General features: G+C 38.4%; 1 protein-coding gene across 1 annotated transcript in view; it reads right to left on the bottom strand.

Annotated features, from left to right (window-relative positions):
* Positions 1-21,621, bottom strand: part of DOK6 (docking protein 6) — a 289,477-nt gene that overhangs the window by 121,188 nt on the left and 146,668 nt on the right. Inside the window, exon 4 of the mRNA XM_033087784.1 lies at positions 9,437-9,556. Coding sequence (XP_032943675.1) covers positions 9,437-9,556 — 120 coding nt within the window. The remainder of the gene's footprint in view (positions 1-9,436; positions 9,557-21,621) is intronic.

Below are 21,621 nucleotides of genomic sequence, written 5' to 3'. Positions count from 1 at the left end.
AGTGTGCATCAGCGTTACCTAAAGGGCCTGTTTAAACACCAATGGCTGGGCGTCCTCCACCCTTATCGTTTCTGACACAGGCTGGGGCTGCACAATGTATATTTTTTCTATATGGTCTCAGGGGACGTTGATGCCACTGTCCTGAGGACCACACTTTGAGAACTGTTGATTTGTGAACCTCATCTCAGAATATTACCAGCAAGTAGCAGCATTAGAGAAACCACGAGGAATGCTTTTGAAAAGTGATGTCATGTTCCAGTAGAACAAAGCAGCACATTTTATTCAAGACTATTCTCTGATGTCTGCTTAAATAAATTTATCCTCAATTAATTCATATACTATAATAAATTAATCCATCTCAATTGACTCATGACTGATTTGGCAAGAAAGAGTTCCTGTGCCAGTTGGAACAAAAGAAGGGAGAGAGGCATAGAAAGGAAGGAGGTTTATGAAAGATACAGTTTATAATTCATGAAGATATGTATATTCTAACTATTTTCTTTTAAGATAATCAACAACAACAATAAAAGGACTATTAAGGAGCACTAAACAACACATTTCCAAGTACCCAGAAGAATTAGAAAAGAAACTAGTTATCTAAATAAAGATAATAATATCCTGAAACATAAATAAAAATTCTCCTAGTACAAAGGGTTATGAAGACTGCTGAATGTGTGAATACATTTTTGAAGAGGCTAGTAAAAAACATTAGATTAAAATGTATTCACACATATAAACTACAGAATTCTAGAGTGGAAACAAAGCCCAAGAATATTGCCTGTGAAATTGTATTTTGGTAAAATTTATGTTTGTATAATGGCTGATATGTAAGAAAATAGAATTGTATTTTAAATGGCCAAAAACAATAACAAGGTGGAATAATCATTAAACTGATTGTTATGTCTAACAAAGATACTACTATTGAATCTGCAGTTACATTTTCATGGGCATTTTTACACTAGGGCTGAATTAAGAGGTCCAAAGGGAGAGACCATGCTTCAGAAGGCCTGGGACACAGGGTTATACTCAGTTACGAGAACAGTCCCAAGGAGACTACAAAACAAGATTTGGTCGAATTGAATTGAACAAGAACTGGTGAGAAAGGGTAGCTACACTCAGGAGACATGGTCCTGGAAAAAGAACAGTGAGACCCCAAGCTATGTGTGAGAGATTGAAGGGGTCATTGGCCCTGAGAAGGTTAGAAACTTACCTTGCTCAGCCAGTGAGGACTCACACAGGTTGAATTCAGGGCAGACACTAACCTACCTATAGCTAATAGCTTGAGCCTGGTCGGTGGAGGTAAGTGGGGAGCCTAGCTGCAACAGAAAGCAGAGGATCGGAGATGGAGTTTCTGATATGAAGCAAAACCCCATTCAGTGAGTAGAAATAAACAAAAAAAAAAACACAAACGGGTGATGAGCTCTTCAATCCGTTTCTCAATAGTGCAGAAATGCCTTAACAATATTGAATATTGCAATCATGATCATGGTTTATTGCTCCATTTATTTAGGTCCCTTTTAATTTCTCTCAGCTTTCAGTGTAGAGGTCTGGTTATATACTTTGCCGATTTTATATCTGAGTATGTGATTTTTTTTGATGGTATTATCAATGATATTTTTATATTTCCCTTTGCAATTGTTTATTGCTAATATATGTGTATAAATATTATATATATCATTATATATGTGCAAATTTTTGCATATTAACGTTTTATCCTGCAATATCTCAGAATTTACTTAGTTGTAGTTGCTTTCTCATAGATTCCTTAGGGTTTTCCAAGTACACAATCCTAGCTTTTTATTTTTTACCAATCCTTATGATTTATTTTCTTTTCTTGTCATATTACATAAATTAGAATCTTAAATAGAATATAAGTGGTGAGGGAGGATATCTTTGTCTTTATTCCAATCTTATGAAGAAAGCATTCAACATTTTACCTTCAACATGATACTTTTTGAAGGTTCTTCACTGATGTCTTTCATCAGTTTGAGAAAAATCCTCTTCTAGTCCTAGGTTTTTGAGAGTTGTTTTCATAAATGCCTGTTAAGTTGTGTTTATCAAAAGTTTTTTATGGATGAATTACAATAATCATGTGATTTCCCCCCTTAATCTATTAATACAGTAAAACATATTGATTGATTTTTGGGACTCTTTGCATTTCTGGCAGATACCAACATTGATCAGAGTGTGTTATTTTTTCATGTAACACTTTAGTACTCCTTTTTCTAATTTTTAAAAGAATTTTGTACTTACACGCATGAAGGGTATTTGTCTGCAATTTTCTTTTAGTACCTGGGTTATAGTATCTGGGTTATAGTATCTTGGTTTTAGTATCTGGATTATAATGCCCTCATAAAATGAATTGTGGAATAATCCTCCCTCCTCCAGTTTCTGAAAAAGTTTGCATAGGACTGGTATTATTTCTTCAAGTGAATAGAATTCAACAGTGCAACTATATGGGACTGGAGTTGGAGTATGGAAAATTGTATAATAGTTTTTAATTTCTTTAATGGGTTACAGTGCTCTTTAGATTTTCTGTTTTTTTCCTTGAGTCACTTTGGGTAATTTGACTCTCTAAATAATTTTAGATTATTTTTACACCAGTCTGAGAAAAGCTATGCTTTAATAAAAATAATTTGTTCAAATTTATTCTCAAATCATTAGTGCCTTATTTATATTGCCCTGTTTTATTTTGTATGGTCCCTAATCATTTCTTCTATTATCTTTTGAATATTGTTACCCAGTAAACCTCAGAGATTTAAATTATATAATAGATTTTATTTACAAAGGCTATAATCAGAGATAATATTTTGAATTTTTTTCATAAGGGTGGGGAGATAAGGGTGGGGGCCCAGAATTTTCTTGTTTAACACATGCCTCATGTGGCTGTGATGGAGACATTCACCGAGAGCCCAGGAAAATACTGACTTTCCTGTCAGGCATTGTGCTACTTGCTTTCCATGCTGTATTTTATTTAACCCTCACAATAGACCTATGAGACATGGACTATCACTATTATCCTCAAGAGTAGGAAGCTGAGGTTTAGAGAATTTTGGTAACTTGACCATAGGCCCATACCCTATAAGAAGCAGACCAGAACTTGATGACATAATAAATCTGTTTGGCAATTTCTGCTTGTCCGGCTACATGTTCAACTTATATGCTTTACACTACAGTATGTTTTCCTGTAGCAAGGAAAAAAAATGGATCATCAAAACTTGGGAGTATCGAAAAATGAAATCTCATTGTTATATACTGAATTCAATCAAGCTTTTCTTTTCTTTTCATATGTATGTTTGTATTCATGTTCTGTCAAATGACCATTCATTTAACCCAGTTTCTGATCAAAGGTCAACCTCTGAGTTCCCTCTCCTTTTCATCGAGGCTGAATTGCCAGCTGGCAGAACTCATCTAGTGACAGGTGGTAGGAGAAGAAATGGGGCCTGTTTTCTGGTTCGTATGCACCCATGTCCCTATGAAGTTACCTCACTCTGCTCTCCTGGGATATGCCAGCTTCTGCTTCCAGATGGTACCTGGGGTCCAGTGTGGGCCGACAGGAAACTTGGGCACCCCCTCCATGCCACACTCAGATTTGAGACAACTGATGCCATCTTTACCTTCCTACACCTGGCTGGGTTCTACTGACATCTCTCCATTAGCCTTCCTGTGCTTGTCATCAACCCCAATGTGACGCATCAGATTCTAGTCTTTTCTCTTGAAGTAACCTCCAGTTTATAATGGGAAATGTAAGCATGTGCTTCTGTCTACTGACCTCCCATGGAAAGGGGAAGGGTAGGGCATTTATCTCTTGCTCTCCACAACACGCGTATTTTCAAAGTCACTCTTTTCTTCTTGCCGGCAGCTGGGAGATACCAGTAACTCTGGATTCAGGGTTCTTCCTCAAAACTTTTTTTTTCACGTAACTACAAGCGCTTTTCAATTTGCATCTTTGTTCTTCCTATGTTTGTATAGGGGATGTTTCCAGGGCACAGGAAACAGGACAGGTCCTTTGGTGTTTCAAGGTATTTCTCTCAGTATGCATCTCACTTTGTAATGACATGGTTAGAGTTAAACAAATGGATCACTTAGAGTTGGCAATGTGGAAAGAGAAGCACTACAGAACATCTTTGGTTTCTCTGAAGCACCTTTGCAAAGAGAGGCTTATATATATATATATATATATATATATATATATATATATATATATATATATGGCATTAACCTTTACTCCATTGTATTACGTATTGAAGACCAAGTGGGAAAGTGGTGGTTTTAACCTGGTTTGTTAATTTATATGCATTCTCTATATTGATTAAATAATGAAATTAAAACAACACAACACAAAGCTAGGCAAATAGTTATAGCCCATTCAAGACTCTGTGTTGCATCCATGGATGTCATCTTATCCCTGCTCGGGTGGATGCTGCCATCACCATCACCCTCCGGCTTTCCCTGTGCATAATCACCTTCATTGCTTATATTGGCATTTTCAAATATGTGTTTCATGGAACGTAAGTTCCACTGGATATGAACAGGTTTTATGTGTAGAAAGAGAAACATAAGTAAAGTGAGTTTTGGGAAATGTGGCATTATACGAAGTTACACAAGGTCTTAATTAGGACTTCTCAACAGTTTTCCTCTGCTAATGTATACTGGCACCATCACAGAGGGTTGGTATTAGTTTTCTGGGGCAGCTGTAACAAAGTACCAAAACCTGAGTGGCTTAAAATAATAGGAACCTATTATCTCCTGGTTCTGGAGTCAGGAGGTCCAACTTCAAAGTGCTGGCAGGGCCATCCTCTCTCAGAAGGCTCCAGAAGGAGCATCCTTTCTGGTCTCTCGTAGCTTCTGGTACCTGAGCATCCCTGGCCTGCAGACGCATCACTCGTCACGTGGCTGTCTTCTCTGCCTCTGTCTCCCGATTTCCCTTCTTTATCAGGACGTGTTGGCTATATAAGGCCTCAGAAACTCGGTTATCTCTGTAAAGACCCTATTCCCAGTGAAGTCATATTCTGAGGTGCCAAGGGTTAGGACTTTGATGTGTCTTTTTTTGGGGGGTACACAATTCAATCCACAACAGTGTTACATAGTGTTAAATCCACTCCACTGACTCCATCGTCAGAGAGCGCGCTGTTGTAACATTTCCTGGAACTCACTTTGGGAAATAGTAGTGTATGTGGATGGCATTTTAAAAACCCAAACATAGGTATTCATTGGTTCCTTTCCCATGGAAAAGTTGGTTTTGCTCAGTGCTATCCTATGGACAAAAAATAAACCTCTAAAATCCTTTTATTACTGGTTATAAAGAAAAAACTCAGAGTGAATATAGTTCACCCCAGATCATTTTTGAAAAACTGAGGGAAAGATCATTACAATAGAGAAAGGGGTCTATTGTTACTGTTGTCATTTGTTTTGTCATTAACTGGTCACTTTCCACAGGAGTAACCTCCTGCTAATATCAGCTTTAACTACTCACAGGCATTAAGAATTTCAGAATTGCCTGATTGAGAAAGCGTATTTGGGGGAATGAAACATAATTTTAAAAAGCACCTATACCACAGTGCTTTTCTTTTATCGTTATTTTAGCATGTATTTTATTATACCTCAGATGGTAGGTTGGATCACTTTTTCCTCTATTCTTTACTTCCTCTCCATGTTAGATCCTACGCTCTAACCCATGTCAGGGCCTCACAGGTGGAATGTACTTCTGTGTCCCTTGACTTTGGCCTTGGCAATAGCCTTTGCTTTGACCAACGGAAGTCAGTGGACTCCACACGTGCAGAGACTTAAACTGTGTTGCAAGTTTGGGTTTGCTCTCTTGCCGTACTTCATCTTTGTTCTGAGAATACCCGTTCAGTAGTTATTAGTGTAAGAGGATGAGACACATGGAACAGACACAGTCAGAAGCTTGATGCCAATTTCAGCAGCACTCAGACTGCATCAGCTGAACCCTAGCCAACCACCTACGCATGAACTATAAAGACATGCTTCCAGATTGCTGCTATGGAGATTTTGTGTAACCAGCCACACAGCATTATTTAAAAATATAATGATCGATACACCTTGTTTATAGATTTGGCTCCCTTACTACTTTGTGAGCTTCTTAAAAGTACTGACTATATTTTGTATAATTCTACATTTCTTCAACTTAGTCATTGCATATCATAGCCTCAGAAATGTTTGATGGGTGAATAATGAATGAGTGAAAGACACACAAGGGTGTGTGAGTGGAATGGTTGCTATGGCAACTCAGGTAAATAATTCCAAAACAACGCTGGAATAGTGCTCTTGTTCTGAAGAAAGGCTTACACATTCTTAGGCTAAAAGTCGGAATTCCTGCCAATTCTCGTCCATTCATAAGCAGGGACCCTAAGTCCTGGACATAGCCAAACCCTTAGATCTGACTTCATATTCACCAGATGGCAAAGTCTGGGATTATTTTTCCATTTTCTTCCAGATGGTGATCTCTTTCATCAATAACAAATTGGACATATGTTTGGAGTCCACTTCTAACTACAACTGCAGGAATTCTCTACAGGAGTTGCTTTTTGGTTACAATGCTTACTTCTGCTGTTAATACTTAATATAAAACATTTGTTTTCTAGAATCGCTACTATGTATTGTGAATCCTTTACAAAGAACTATGATTGTTAACACCATACATCTAAGGTCAGTGTAGGCTGCCTTGAATACTACTAAATGACGTGAAGATTCAGGAAAGTGTAAGAATTTAAAGTTGGAAATGACTGCTTAATAATGACTACTTTCTTGTGGCAGTGTTATTGAAGTCTAAGAACAAGTGTGTGTGTGTGTGTGTGTGTGTGTGTGTGTGTGTCTGTGCGCGCGTCCTTGTGTTTGCTTACTTTCCCCTAAACCATGTGTGATCCTGAGTCGATATGAAAGCAGCTGAAAGCACTAGATAAAGATGATTATAGCAAGGAATTTAATCAATAACTCTTTTTATCTCAGCAATACACCTTACATCTTCAAAAATTATTTGCACAAATGTTTATTCTTAGCTAGTCACAGAGTAAGTAAGATCAAGCGGTCTGAAGAGTCATTAAAACAGTAGAGGAGAAGCAGTCATTTTGAATGTCAAAAAGCCCTGCGGTCAAGGCTGAGCAGTGAGTGAGTCCTGCCTTGATGCTGGGGTACCACCGCCAGACCACCACCAGCCACAAGAGTGTCACTTATTACGTCAGTTCTGCACACATATGCACCTCATCTCTGAGGAGGAATTGCAAACTAAGTCCAAGCACCTCAATCATAAAATAGTAAACTCATTTTTCTGATGAAGAATAAGTTACACAATTTAATATGGGCTTGCTTAAGGAAAAAAAACACAAAACCTGAATCTGTAATGACAATCTTTCAGAAAGGATTTATTCCCATTTTTACATGTTAATATCTTCAAACATGTATTAGGAAGTGTAAAGATTTTGTTTATTTTATGAGGTGTTATGCTTTGAAGAATCTGGAATAGTGATTGAAGGCCATGAAAGGACAACTTTGAAAGAGGACATTATTCTTCCAAGACTATAATTAGCTAACTGAAACAACAAATACTTTCCCTGCACGTAGTAAAATGAATGGGTGTGCTGTCTAAGGAACAGGTGTGTCCCTAGCAGTCAAGGGCCCAAAGGAGAGGGTTCAGGTTGGCTAAAGAGCATTTTCAGCGCTTTCAGCTGTGAGACTTAATAGACTACTGGTAGTTATTTCAGGGGGAGCCCAAAATGGAATTACCTTACTTATGGGAGAAGTTTGTTGATTAGGAAGTGAGAAAATTGGCACATGCAAGCAACAAATTGTGCCAATCTGTGTGTGTGGGTGTTTAAGTAAGATTGCCAATTTCCTTTTAGGTTACCATGTATTTTTGGAAGGTCATTTAAGTGAACAAAATACTACCTTCTCTAATGAAACAATTACTCATAAATTTTAAAAATCTATGTTAAAGTACTTATAGCTTTTTTATGAGGTTAGAATTATTAAACAAAATAAACCTAATATCCCTCAACCTTTTTCAACACGAGCCATCAAAAATGAGCAACACTGGGCCAGCCTGGTGGCTCAGGAAGTTAGAGCTCCATGCTCCTAACGCCGGTTCGATTCCTACCTGGGCCGGTGGGCTCTTACCACAAGGTTGCCAGTTCAATTCCCCGAGTCCCGCAAGGGATGGTGGGCAGTGCCCCCTGCAACTAACAACGGCAACTGGACCTGGAGCTGAGCTGCGCCCTCGTCAACTAAGACTGAAAGGACAACAACTTCAAGCTGAACGGCACCCTCCACAACTAAGATTGAAAGGACAACAACTTGACTTGGAAAAAAGTCCTGGCAGTACACAACTGTTCCCCAATAAAGTCCTGTTCCCCTTCCCCAATAAAATCTAAAAAAAAAAAAAAAAAAAAAATAAGCAACACTGAAAAATTTCTGTTTTCATACTACTAGGTTATCTGGTGGTGATGGTGATTATTATTTTTTTAAATGGAGAAAAATAAGCTCATTACATCCCACAGATTTCATGGTTTAGAGGTGCTGCTCAAGCATGTTCAGCATGAATTCTCAGTGGGTATCAGAAATGCCTGTTAAAATAGAGAACAGTGAAGGCAGTAAACTCTGTGTGCCACATAAATCTCAATGTTCTCATCCTCTGCGATTTCATACCCTGTACTTTCCTACTTGTAGTTGCTATGGAGTGAATTGTGTCCTTCCCACCCTCGCCCCATTCCAAATTCATATGTTGAAGTCCTAACCCTCCGAGTGACAGTATATGAAGATGGAGTCTTTGGGAACAAATTGAGACGAGGTCATCAGGGTAGGTTCTCATAATGGGACTAGTGCCCATATAAGAAGGGAAACTAGTAGAGCTCTCTCCTTTCTTTCTCTCTCTCTCTCAGACACAGGAACAAGGTGACTGTCTGCAAGTCAAAAGAAGGTCCTCACTGGACACTGACCTTGCTGGCACCTTAATCTTGGACCCGAAGCCTCCAGAACTATTAGAAATTAATTCCCGTTTTTCGAGCCACCGAGTCTATGGTATTTTCTTATGGCTGTCTAAGCTAAGACATCATATTAGCCCAATTCCCTGAAATCGATTGATAATACAATAGGCCAAACTTGTTAATATAGAATTTAAACTATAATAACTCTCAAGGAAGAAAATATAGGAATGTTTTACATTCAAAACCTAATATACAGTGAGTTAATTATTTATTTAGATAAATGGCAAGGTCACAGAATGAGAAATCAAGATACCTGGGTTGTATCTTAGTGTTTTCTCTAGTTGCTATGCAACCTTGGGAAAATCTCTGAACAGCTCAAGGAGATCAGTTTACTTTCCTTCAAAATGATCGGTCTGCCATATTTCTGAGCTCCTTTTCATTCTCCAAGTCCTACAGTTATGTGTCCTTTAAAATGATGGAAGGCGACGCACACTTACCGTTCTGTTCCCTCTGTACTCCTGCCGCCAGAAGATCCGGTTCCCCAAGGCTGATGTCGTTCAGCCTGGTCCCCAGACATTCCATACAGAGATGCTTGCACCACTCCTCAGCCTCCAGCTCTGAAAAAGACCACATGTCATCAGTCAGCCAGTGCTGCACAGGGATGATGGAGTAAGACCGCCTCCTGGACCATTTCCCCAGGTAAGTAGTAAGAGCTCAAAATTTACCCAAAGAAAACATTTTAGATTATTCTGATGTACTTATCTTACTTACACATAATAACAAGTAGAATATTCATTTGTTACCTGGTATATTTTAGATCGATCTGATTTTTTGGAGGGAAATTGCTTAAAAAAATTAATTAAGTATAAAATTAAAATACATACATGACTAGTAGAAAAATGTCAGACTAGGTTAAGCAAGTGAATGTTTTCCTGAGTGTGACTTGTATTTGTGTGGGTGGAAAGTCTGATCCCCAAGTCACTCTGAATTGCAATGGGTCCTAGACCAACACAAGCATGTGATCCTTTTTCTTTTGTAAACATCAGAAGTGGCATCTCTTTACTTTAGAAAAAAAAGTGGGATAGGATATTAAAGGTAGCTTTCCCCTTTAGAAAATTCTAATTATGTAAGATACTGATTTGATAACCACTCTTTACTCTCATTATCTCTCAACTTCTTCATATTCTCAAGTTTTTTTTTTTTTTGCTTGAAAGATGAGAACATCTGACATCTACACAGAATCTTGTAATATCAAACACTTTCATGAACATAAATGAATTTGATTTGAAGATAAGCCCTGTGTGGGGGAGGTACCTAAGGGTTCGAGCCATACCTGGGTCCCATAGCATATCATTATCTTTGGAACCCAGGTCTTCTAGCTATTTTTAATATGCAGAGATCTGAAAGAGTATGAGGTTGAGAATTCTGGGCCAAGTACCAAAATCGGTGCATGGAAATTAGATAAGAACTTTCCATTGACACCTGCCCAGAGAAATTTCTGACTTTTCCGTGTAGCATAAATCTATACCAGAACAGTTTAATATAGATTTCCTTCATATCTTTTGTTACTCTCCATGGATGACATGCCAACCTTTGCCTTGGCATTTTCAATTCCCCATAAAAAGTTATCTGTGACAGGTTTTCTTGACTCTGTGGATTTAAATACCAACTGCTCTGCCCCACGGTCAACACCATCAAACTGGGTAACGTTTCCCTTCCTGTGCTAGTCACACTGCCTTAGCATCAAAATTGGTTTGACCAATGAGATGCCAAGGCAAATTTGTCATTTATTTTTTTGTTTTATCAAGACCATGAAATATCGAGACCAGAAAATCAAGAAAAAGAGCATGCAGCTTCTCACAGGATACAATTCTAATGCCAGTAATAGTTCCCATGTTCCAACCATGAAAGGCATTTTCTTTACAAAAGGTACAGTCAGCATATTTCAGGGGCCATCCTCTCAGGAGTGAGAGATGCACCATCTATATAAGTCAAGAAGGTAGATTCTCAAGGGAAACTGGTCCCTCGCTCAGGGGGAGTCAGAGGCTGGGCTGGGCTGCTTGGCCGTTTTCTCAGAACCCTACAAAGCAATTCTTCCCTCCTGTAAGGACACTGATATAACAAGCGGGCACTTGCTGAGGACCACAGCTTTCTCAAAGAAATTTTTTTTTTCCTTCCAGTGAGGGAATGTCAACTTTCATAGTAAAAAATTTATGGGAGCAACAATAGCCTATACTGAAAATAATTTTCATTAGACATATGAGTTTGATTTATAATATTTGTAAAAGTTTTGAAAGCTTTGATAACAACTCATCAAAATCTAAGCCATTTCCTAGAAATGTCTCTAGGAAACCTTGACATTTCAGCTAAAGGAGACAAAATGACTATACATTTTCTTTTCACATTTTAATGTTTTGATTATTTCTCAGGACTCCAAATTAAAATTTAATTCAATTTGAAATCAGTAGTAGATGTACATTCAATTAACATCTCTTCTGCAGGGCTCTACTGAACGGTAGTTCCAGTACTGCATAGATGGGGATGAGAGTATTTAATATGCTGTCTGGGGTAAAAATCAGAACATTAACTATGTCAAAGCATCTTTGTCTCAATATTCCCGTTCACTTTCAGTACTAAGTCATGCCCAGAGGTTAAAGAAATGTGTCACTCACTCCTACTCATTCTTTTGTCCCAGGATTTCTTGAGACAGAGAAAACAACCATATAGTAAAGTCAGAACCCACTATGAAGTCAGAACCCACTCTTTCACGGAGAACTCAATGTGCCATTTCTGTGAGGACCAGAGCCAGACATGTCCCCCATTACAGCAGTAACAGGTGTTTGTGGGTTTCCCCCAGCCAGCAAAGATGTCTTTGCCATCAGTCTTAAGAATCACATGCTTCAGCATTTCAGTAGTGCAGCAGCCATAGCAGTGCAGTAAGAAATAAAAACAGAAATAACAAGAGTAATAACAAAGGCAAGAGTAAACCAATAGAGTAGATACAGTCATATTAAAGCCTGAACTGTAAACCATTTCAGAGAGAGACAGAGAGAGAGGAGGCCATCGCAACTCAGATGTCATCCAAAGTTCATTTCAATTTTTTAAAATTAATTTATTTTTATTAGTTTCAGGTGTACAAAACAATGTAATAGTTAGACATTTATCATTTACACCCCTCACAAAGCGATAACCCCCTCCCCCAATCTACTATCCCTCTGACATCACATACAGCCGTTACATTTCCACTGTCTCTATTCCTAATGCTGTACTCCACTTCTTGTGATGATATATATGTATATATATATATGTATAATATATATATATATATATATATATTAAATTATAGTTCACATTCATTACTATTTCTTTTTTAACAAGCATTTACTTTGAGCTCAGTATAAGCCAGGCACTGTGCTAGGAGAGGTTATATGAAAAACACACACTATCTGTTTCTCAATAATCTTCAAGTCTAGGGGTGGGCAGGTGAGTTTGGGGGGTGGTACTCCAGAGGGCTGCTGGCTTAGCTGGGGGAGGGGCAGTGATGGGCACTGCTCAGCAGTGTGGAGCGTGGTTGAAGCACCACCTGGTCAAGCAGGGGGAAGGAGCTGGTGTGTGCATGTGTGTGTGTGCGTGCGTGCATCAGTATATGTGAGTATGGGTCTGTGTGAGGTTATTTGTGAGTGTGTCAGTGTATCAGTGTCTGTGAGTGTGTGACTGTGTACGTGAGTGTGCTTGTGAGTGTGTGTGTGTATGTGAGTGTGTCAGTGTGTGTGCGCACTTGTGAGAGTGTGTGTCTGTATGTGAGGGTGTTGGAGGAATCAGGCTGGCCTGAGATGGGAGCACCTCTCCAGGGCAGTGAGAGTGACATCCTGTGAACAGCTGGGGACAGTTCTGAGTTCCTGTAGTATGTCTGACAGACAGACAGCACTCGGCCGTCTGCTCATTGCTTTATGGTATTCAGTTCAACTGGGTCAGCCCCAAACCTTCATTTTGCAAATACTAACCTTTGTAGTCTGCACACCTGATCTAACAGTTTTGCTGCAGCAAAGTTTAATTTGTTTGAGTATTATAAAAGATTTTGTTTTTGTCAACCTGGTTTTGATAGTCACCTTTCCAATAATTATAGCTATGCCTTTTCATTTGTTCTTTTTCAGGCAAACTCTATGTATTAAAGTCCTTTAATCTCTTTATTGTGTTAATTTATTTTGTCCCATCATTATTTAATTAGTGATTTTGTCTGAATTGTCTTCTGTCTTTCAGCTTTCCATGTTATTTTTTTACAGAAATGAGCAGATTAAATACCAACGTGGCAAGCAGAAACCACTGCATTATTAACTCTTTATTTTCCCATAGATTAGGTGGTGTTTGTTTTTCTTTTTATTTTTTCAAACTTCTATCATAGTCTACACACAATAGTGTGTAAATAATTGCATTTCTTTACGGAGCAATAAAGGCATAAATATGCTTTACAACATCTGCTATGTTTTTCTCTTTGTGATGGAAGTGTTTTTTCATTATTTTTTTTCTGAAGAGCTTGCAGCTATGATATAATTACTAATTCAGGTAAATAACTTTTTCTCTAGGACAGAAATCTCAAAAATGTGTTCATTATGTATACAATTAGTTTAAACGAAGACATTTGATAGTTTCCAAAAGAAAAACTGATAGATATTTTGGAATAACAAGACGAATGGAAAAGAGAGACTAAACTAAAGGAGTGAGTTATGAGACAAACAGGTTTATTGATTGTAGGGAAAATGGTGATCAGAAATAGTACAAAATAGGAATAGAATCAAAAGTGGATGGCTCTCCCCTGAGTTTCTTTCCATCCTTTCTTTACAGAATTCTGTGCAGAAGATGGCTATATCGCTTTGAATCAGAAGAGGTCTTTACATAGCAGACCCTTAATAAATGCCTATTGAATAAATGATTAAATTCAAGCTTTATTACTTTCACTAAAACTACTCCTTACTATAATAAAATGAAAGTTGAATGATCTATATTTGAAGAAATGGACAATTTTTCATCACATATACAGAAAATAGGCTATCAGTCAGAATCATAGAGCAGAATTAAAAATAGCACTGAGTCAGTTTTGTGTTCATTTATTGTAACATGCAGACAAGATTAGTTTTGTGTGGAAATAATAAATTATTTTATTTAGTCCTTACTGGAATTAGCTTTTATAACAGTCTAGGGAAAATGTAGGTAAAATCATCCTGTTTCTATATTCAGCAAAATTAGCGATTCTTAAATATATATAATTCTTACATTCTGTGCAGATTTGCTATGATTTGGTGATAAATATTGTTTTTATGTTTACTGAAGTCTTCTTAAATGATGCTGTACTGGAAAGTGAAGAAAATATCTCCCTGTGCATAGTATTCCTTAAAGAATAAAAATCTCTCACTTATTGTCATTTGAAATTCACGGAACTTTAAAAATATACAACATTTTGAGGATGCTTTTCATTCTTGATGATTGGCACCTACTTGTTTCTTAACTGGCCTTTGTTGATATTTTATGGACTTTTCTTTTTCTCTCACTTTTTCTGTAGTAGGAAGAGAAGGCACCAGTTAAAACCTAAACACTGGCTCTAGCAAAGATAGAAAGAATATGTCTCTGTTTAGCAGGAAACAGAGAAAGAACCATTTCCGGGGAAGTCAGGTGGTAGGATTGATCAGTTTCAAGATGCGGGGCAGCTTTCAGGTTTTTTTTCCTAAGAGGAAAGTGCATTTAATTTCCTTTCTCCGCAGTGCCCTCATTTATACCCTAGCACATTATCTAACACACAATAATCCCGTAAAACTGGTTTCAAATATGAGCTTCTCTATGTGGCTCCTTCAGCTCCAAGTCTAGATTTGACGTCTTTCCTCCGTATTTCCACCACCCTCTGTACATACTGTCATCAGCCCCTGTGTATCATTGACAAATTTGTCTGCCTTCCCAAACAACCAATTTAAGATATTGAAGTGTGGTAGACCTACTTGATTTAGTTGCTCTGGAGGCTAGCAGAGCACCTGGATATGGAAACTAATAAATGTGGAATGAGTAGGTAGATATTTAAGCAATTTAAGACACATTCTAGAATCAAGTGCAGATATTCTGGGGAGTAGTCACTTGCTGGCTGTTTTGAAGTCTCTATCCATCCCCATATAAGTGGAGATGATAAATTGCTATTTACAGCTTGCTTATCTAGATAAAAGAGATCTTTGATTAGGAAGGGGAAGGGAGAAATATCAAGCATGGTTCTCCATTGAACCTCCGTAATTCTAAAATAGCTCCCATTCAAAAGGTTTCTTATTTCATTAAGCTTTTTCTTTTAGCCCTATAGGTGGTATTTATGCCAAAATGGAAGTCTTATATAACTCCCTTTGATTCTGTACGTGCTAAACTTTTGATCAAATTTTTATTTTCTACAGAGATATGGCAATGGAATCTCAGAAAAAGTCAACTTAGAGTCAAGGATATGAACTACTACCTAAGTTTATTCCATCTTTTATGTAGATAATCATAGCTTAGTTTTCTTAATTTAATAGCAGGTTGATGTATTAAATTTTTGGTTTCAGTATAGAATGCCTTATCCTGCTACTTCTCTTCTTTCGTGAACTGGAGGAGTAAGGTTAGGCTTTCAGAAGTGGGCAAGACAAAATTGCTTCTGCCTACACTCCAAAGTAACAAATGACAAATAGCAACAAATGACAGAACCATTGAATGTGCTGCTCTTTTTAGCCTAAGAATTTGCTGCAAAATGATTTCATATGGAGGTTAGCAAATTACACAAAAGCTTAAAATGATTCAAAGAAAACAAGAAAGAACAGCAACCAACACTTACAAATAGTTGGGAAATGATGACATGATGATATGTGCATGGGTGAGTGCACGTGAGTGCACGTGTGTGAAATGGAGATGGAAGCAGGATGGTAAAAGATGACAAGATTAGAATGGATCCTTTGCATGGACACTGAAGCCCAGCTCGAGAATGAGTATGTTTCTGCAATGGAAAGCCAGCGTCAGGGTGCAGTTCTTCCAATCTGTGGAATTCTTAGACACCAATAGAATACTTGATGCACGCCTTTCAGGCTTCTCATGAGAACAGCTATGAAGCAGGGAACATTTTGAGGAAGAGGTGCTGTCAAGAGTTTTCACCACAGTCATGTTCTTGTAAGGCCAAAAAGCAATTCCTTTCTGTGCAACAATTGTGAGGTGCTTGGGATTAGAAAAGAAAACATGGAGAAGAACTATTTGTTGGAATATGAAAAGGTCGCCAGTGCCATGCTTATCTAAACTAAATCTAAAATCACAGAGATCTAAAACTGTTTATCTACAATGACACAGAGATCTAAAACTGTTTCTCTACACACAGCCAAATTTATTATAAAAACATTGGATAATTGTTCTCATTGAGTACAGAATTGAATTTGGCCAACAAGGCCTATCATCCTGGAAGGGTATTTGTCCCCAGAGCTTCCAGGAAGGAACCCGCCTGGTGACTCCGTAGTACCTGGTGAGACTGGTGTTGAACTCCTGTTCTTCTGGGCTGTAAGATGACACATTTGTGTTGTTTCAAGCGGCTGCATGTGGTAATTTGTTATATCTGCAACTGAACCCCAAAATAAATACAAAGGCCAAAGAGTCCAAACCTCTCTACTAGGAAATCCTCCAAGCAAGCCGATTAATTCATGAGATGTGATCCATGAAAAAAAAATCAGGATTATATACAGACGGTGCCAAAAAAATTTATACACATGACTTCTATTCATCTTCTGTTATTGGTATATATTGAGTATTACAATTTTAATACCATTTTTTTCTTTCTTAAAATGTGTATACATTTTTTTTGGCACCCTCTGTATATGTGGAAAACGATGTGATTAAATCTGCCTGAAGCTTAAGAAACTAAATAATCAAGAAGGATTTCCTGATTATTAACATTGAGGTGGGGGAGTCCCAAGACAGAATGCAGAAACTTGAGATTCTACGAAGAAAAAGAGGAGGGTGTTAGAAGACGGGTGCTGGCCCGAGGACTGAGGGAGAACTGGAGCAGTCACCAAGATGAGGTCACATTGAGAAAGGACTTGGCAGATGGGTACATGCTTTATGAGGCTTTAGAGCAGCAAGAGTGATTTTCAGGGACAGTGTTCAGTTTCATCGCTTCTGAGAGAGATAAAGGCAAAAACAGAAGGGAGAAGTACCCTTCGGCAATGGGGGAAGGAAGGGAAACAAAGACGAGTCTGTATTTTGGGGGTTTGGTTTTTTCTCTCCAACTGTTGCTTTCAGCTGTGCCTTGTCCCACAGTCCTTTCCGCTCCTTAGCCACAATAGTGATTTCCTGTTCCCTTTCTTGTTTTACATTCCAGACCCATCAAACTTAGACTTGTATGTGAGATCCGATATGGAATTCTTTCCCTGTCCCTAGTTTACACCTGTGGGAAGATGGGGCATGACCTTACTATGATCTCCTGGCCCCGAAAATCCTCGCTTCTCTATTATGATGAGTCCTGAGACTAGGGATAGAGGAAAAGGTGTTAACGTCTCCTCGGTTGGCTAGTATTGTAGTCGTTCTCTCTTGGATGCTCAAGGTCTCTGTGTGGCAGGTTCCCTTCGTGTGGGATTTGTGAGCATGTTGGGATGTCCTGAAGATGGCCTCCTCACCACGCAGACACTGGTATTAGTACAGATGTGCTTCAACTATAGGACTCTTCACTATTCTGGTTCCAAAGTCCCTAACCACATTCTGATAAAAAATGAAATACATTTGCTTTAAAACATTTCTTTAACTCATAGCATGCAAATAGAAAATGAATTTTTAAATTACTGAGAGTTTTTAGGAGATTGTTTTTAGAATAAAAGGGGTTTATCAGACACAATTGTTGGGAAAATATTGTTCAATAGTAAGGTATGTTTTGCAGTCAATGCAAAACACAATACTGCTCCTGGGGAAAAGAGTAGCAAAACTCCCCAATTCTTTCCAGAAATATACACGTCCAGAATTTCTTAGAATTTTTCCAAAGTGCAGTACTCTGCAATGTGTGGATGCGCCATCATAATCATCCTGAGGATTATATATGGACCACTGATTACTGTCTCTCGTTGGGAGCCATTTTCACATTCCAAGTGGATTTCAGGCTGCAGGGACTTCCTATACACAAATGGCTTGTGATTCTAATTTCTCTTGGAGGATCTAAACATGAAACTTGCAGGCTGAGGTGAATGCAAAATTGCTTCAGGGTACACTATGGGTTAGGAATTTCCCTGGGACCAAGGAATTGGCCAGATCTGTCCCAGTTCTTAATTATGTCCCAAAGAGTGACATTATCTAGCAAAATCTTCAGGTAGAAGTTGTCTTTCATCTCTTCGTTTTTATGAATAACTGCACTATCTTTTAAGGGACTTGAGAACCAAAACACTGTTACAAGAAGGTAGCGTGAAATCATTTCTGAATGGCTTAGAGAAAATTCCAAGAAAGCCTCCTTTGGTTTTCTTCATTGGCTTTGGAGCTAAGTGAAAAAAATGTCACCTTGATAGAAGGCTGCATCCATTCTATTGCTTAAATTCATTTGTCCCTAGTAAGTAAGTGTTTCTATGAAAGTGACTATCTTAACTTGGCTTGAAGATCTGTTTTGCAGCAATGAATTCAGTATAGCTGTCCCATCATCGCAGAGTTGGCTATGGGACAGTGTCGTATTGGCATGGCACAAGAGTTTAATCTTCAAATCATTACCATTTTGCTTATTTATGGGTCACAGTTGATTTTTCAAACTGACTATAGAAAGTTCCAATGGAAATCTATTGCTGCACACTCTTGCAAAATTTGATTTAATTAAAATGGATCGATGTGAAACTGTGTTCCAATATTTTCTAGTTGTTCAAAGATGATACCAATCTCACAACAAAGACATTAAGATAAAAGACCCAAATAAACAAGAGGGAAAGAGCCTAGAATTTGGAGAGTATAGTTAGGGTAGGAGAAAACATTTTAAAGGAAAAAGCCCTCTTTTTAAGAAATGAAGGTTAAAAAAGCAGTAAATTACAGTAGGAGCGAGAGATCTAAAAGCATCTGAGAGAAATGTACTGATTAAAACGTGAGAGTCTCCAGGCAGAACTACGGGAGAAACAAGAGAGGAGAGACAGAGAAAATGAAGATTAGCTCCTGAATGAAAACACTGTTGGGGGATTAAATTCTGGGTTATTTAGAAGAAGCATGGTGGAAAGCAGGCAAGCTGCCTCTCTTTTGATTACTACTTGTTTCTCTGCTAAATCCAGAAGAGTAGCTTCTCAGAATGGGCATGAGGTGTGTGCAGTTCAGATTTGTGATTGGACAGACAAGTAAGAAAACACCTGTAATGTGTATTTACAGTTAAGGGTGATTGGTGACAGTCCATGTGACACATTTTATGGAAGCTTTCTGTGTTTGCATTCCGTTTTAAAAATTAATTCAACAAATTAAAGCTGTATTTTACTAAACAAGTATTTAGGTGGGACAATCAAAGTTGATTCGATGGTCATGAATCATGTTACATTTTCATATTCTCTGATAAGAATGAGCTGACTCTTAGCGCCATCATCCTGACAACTACACATCAGGGAACCTTGAACGTTAATACAGAGTAATGGGAAGGAGGCACACTGCTTTCCAGGAATTCCTGAGCAAGTTACCTGTGATTTCTGAACATCAGTTTCTTACTTAGGAGATGCCTATGGTCTCTTCTTTTTTTGTTCCTTAAATAAGTGCTTATGCATATAAATTGATAAATTTTAAAGTGCCATTCCTACCTCTTAAAATCTTCTGTATCTGCTCTCTCCTCAGTTGAATTTGCAACCCAAGCATAAGAAATACCAAGTAGAGATTATTAACATGGAGATAATGAACAGGAAGAAGAACGTACTGCTTCTTACGATAGTGTGAAAACTCCAAAATTTGTTCACTTGAGATTATGGAGGAATGCATCATAAAATTTAAGTCCTGATGAATGTATCATTGGAGAGAGAAACATGAAATTATTTTAGTGATTGCCTTAAGACCAGTATGAAAAAAAGTCAATATCCTGCATTAGCACACACCATTATAAAACAGTGAGAGAAAATGGTCAGCCTCTCTGAGATTTGTATGTTAGAGTCAAAATTGATGAGTTAGTGGAAATTTTAGTCATTAATTTTTATTTGAATAAACATACAAAGAGACGCTTGCATCCGATTCCTCTCCATATAAAAGGTAACACACTTAGCAACTCATTGAAGTCTATGTCTCCATAGCGAACCATTTATGCACATCGCAAGCTGGCTCATACAGTGTTGGCTTCAGAAGCACAGAAACCTCGTGGCAAAGAGTGACCTTCAGGAAGGAAGTCGGGGCTCTGCCAGCCAGCGCATGTTTGTTTCTGAACAGGCAGGCTGACCTCTCCCGAGCAGAGCCCCTCATGCACAGAAAATGAAGCCGATGGCACAGCAGAGCCGCCGCCTTGCAAAGCTCCGACACACCCAAACCATTTGCTTCCATAGATTTAGCAGTTCCACGGTTGACCGCTTATAATGAAACACCAGGAGTTTTGATTGTTCATCTAACAATATTTAAAATCTAGCATTTATTCAACGTTCAGAGACTATATACTATCAACTAATTATAGGTCCACTCAGATGACGGTCCTTTTTAGCTATCGTCTGAGACACTCCCAAAATCTCCGTGGCTGTAAAACACGAGTGGATGCCCGTTATTGCTGCACTGATCCTCTTGGCCAGGGCCCTGCATTTAACGACTGGCTTGCTCATGTTGGGGTGCCCTGGCCATTATCTCAGGCTGCTTCAGAGATAAAATTCCACTGGTGAATGTGAGCAACGTCCAACTTCTCAGGGAATTAATTCCTAAATAAATACACGAAGAAACACACTGGGCAGACACCTGGTATGTATTATGTGATCTTCCTTTGTAAAATGAATTGATGAATGCAGCATGCAACCATCTCGTTTAGTGCTTTCCTGCTCACTTTATCTCTTTCTTCTGGGCATTTTTTTTTTTTTTAATGTTTTGACGGTGCCTCTTTCAGAAGGTGGAATGTGGATGTGGATAGTGATGACAGTTTTTTTTTTTAATCACCTATGTAACAGGAACGACTGGGCTGCTGCCCACTTCTTCTGAATGAAAGGTCAGAGAGCAGGGAAAGTGAACATGGACAAAGGAGGTTAGGAGGCTTGAGCTGCCGAGACTCAGGCGCCAGGAGCCCATTTCACCTCCAGGACTCAGTGGCAGCAGAATGAGATCCAGTAATTAAATGTTTACATCTTTTACCATTAGATTGCAGGGAGTGAAGAAAGCTTTCACACCCTGTGTATTTGGTATGTTCAGAGTAGAAAAAAGTCTCCCTTCAGGGAACTAGATGAAACCGTGCTGGAAGTCTCCAGGGCTGGTCTTTGCCACTCCAGTCTGTCAAAGGATAGTGTTTAATTATTGTCTGCAGGCTTGTTTTTATAGCTGCTCTAAGCATCAGCCAGGAAGAGTGAGACCAATGAACTATTACAAACCCATTTGCCAATGAACTTTTCCCCTTATTGGAAAAAGAAAGTTCTATGTGTAAAAATTAAGCATTTTGAGTCTCTCTCTCTCTATTAGCTTGTGCTGTATTCAGGAATACTGAAAAAAGACACCAGAAAAAAAAGATGTGTTTCCATTTCTGGACATAAGTGGA

Source organism: Rhinolophus ferrumequinum, chromosome 19 (genome assembly GCF_004115265.2).
Source record: "Rhinolophus ferrumequinum isolate MPI-CBG mRhiFer1 chromosome 19, mRhiFer1_v1.p, whole genome shotgun sequence".
Taxonomy (NCBI): domain Eukaryota; kingdom Metazoa; phylum Chordata; class Mammalia; order Chiroptera; family Rhinolophidae; genus Rhinolophus; species Rhinolophus ferrumequinum.
Note: the sequence above shows the minus strand (reverse complement) of the source record. Positions and strands in the feature narration are given on the sequence as shown.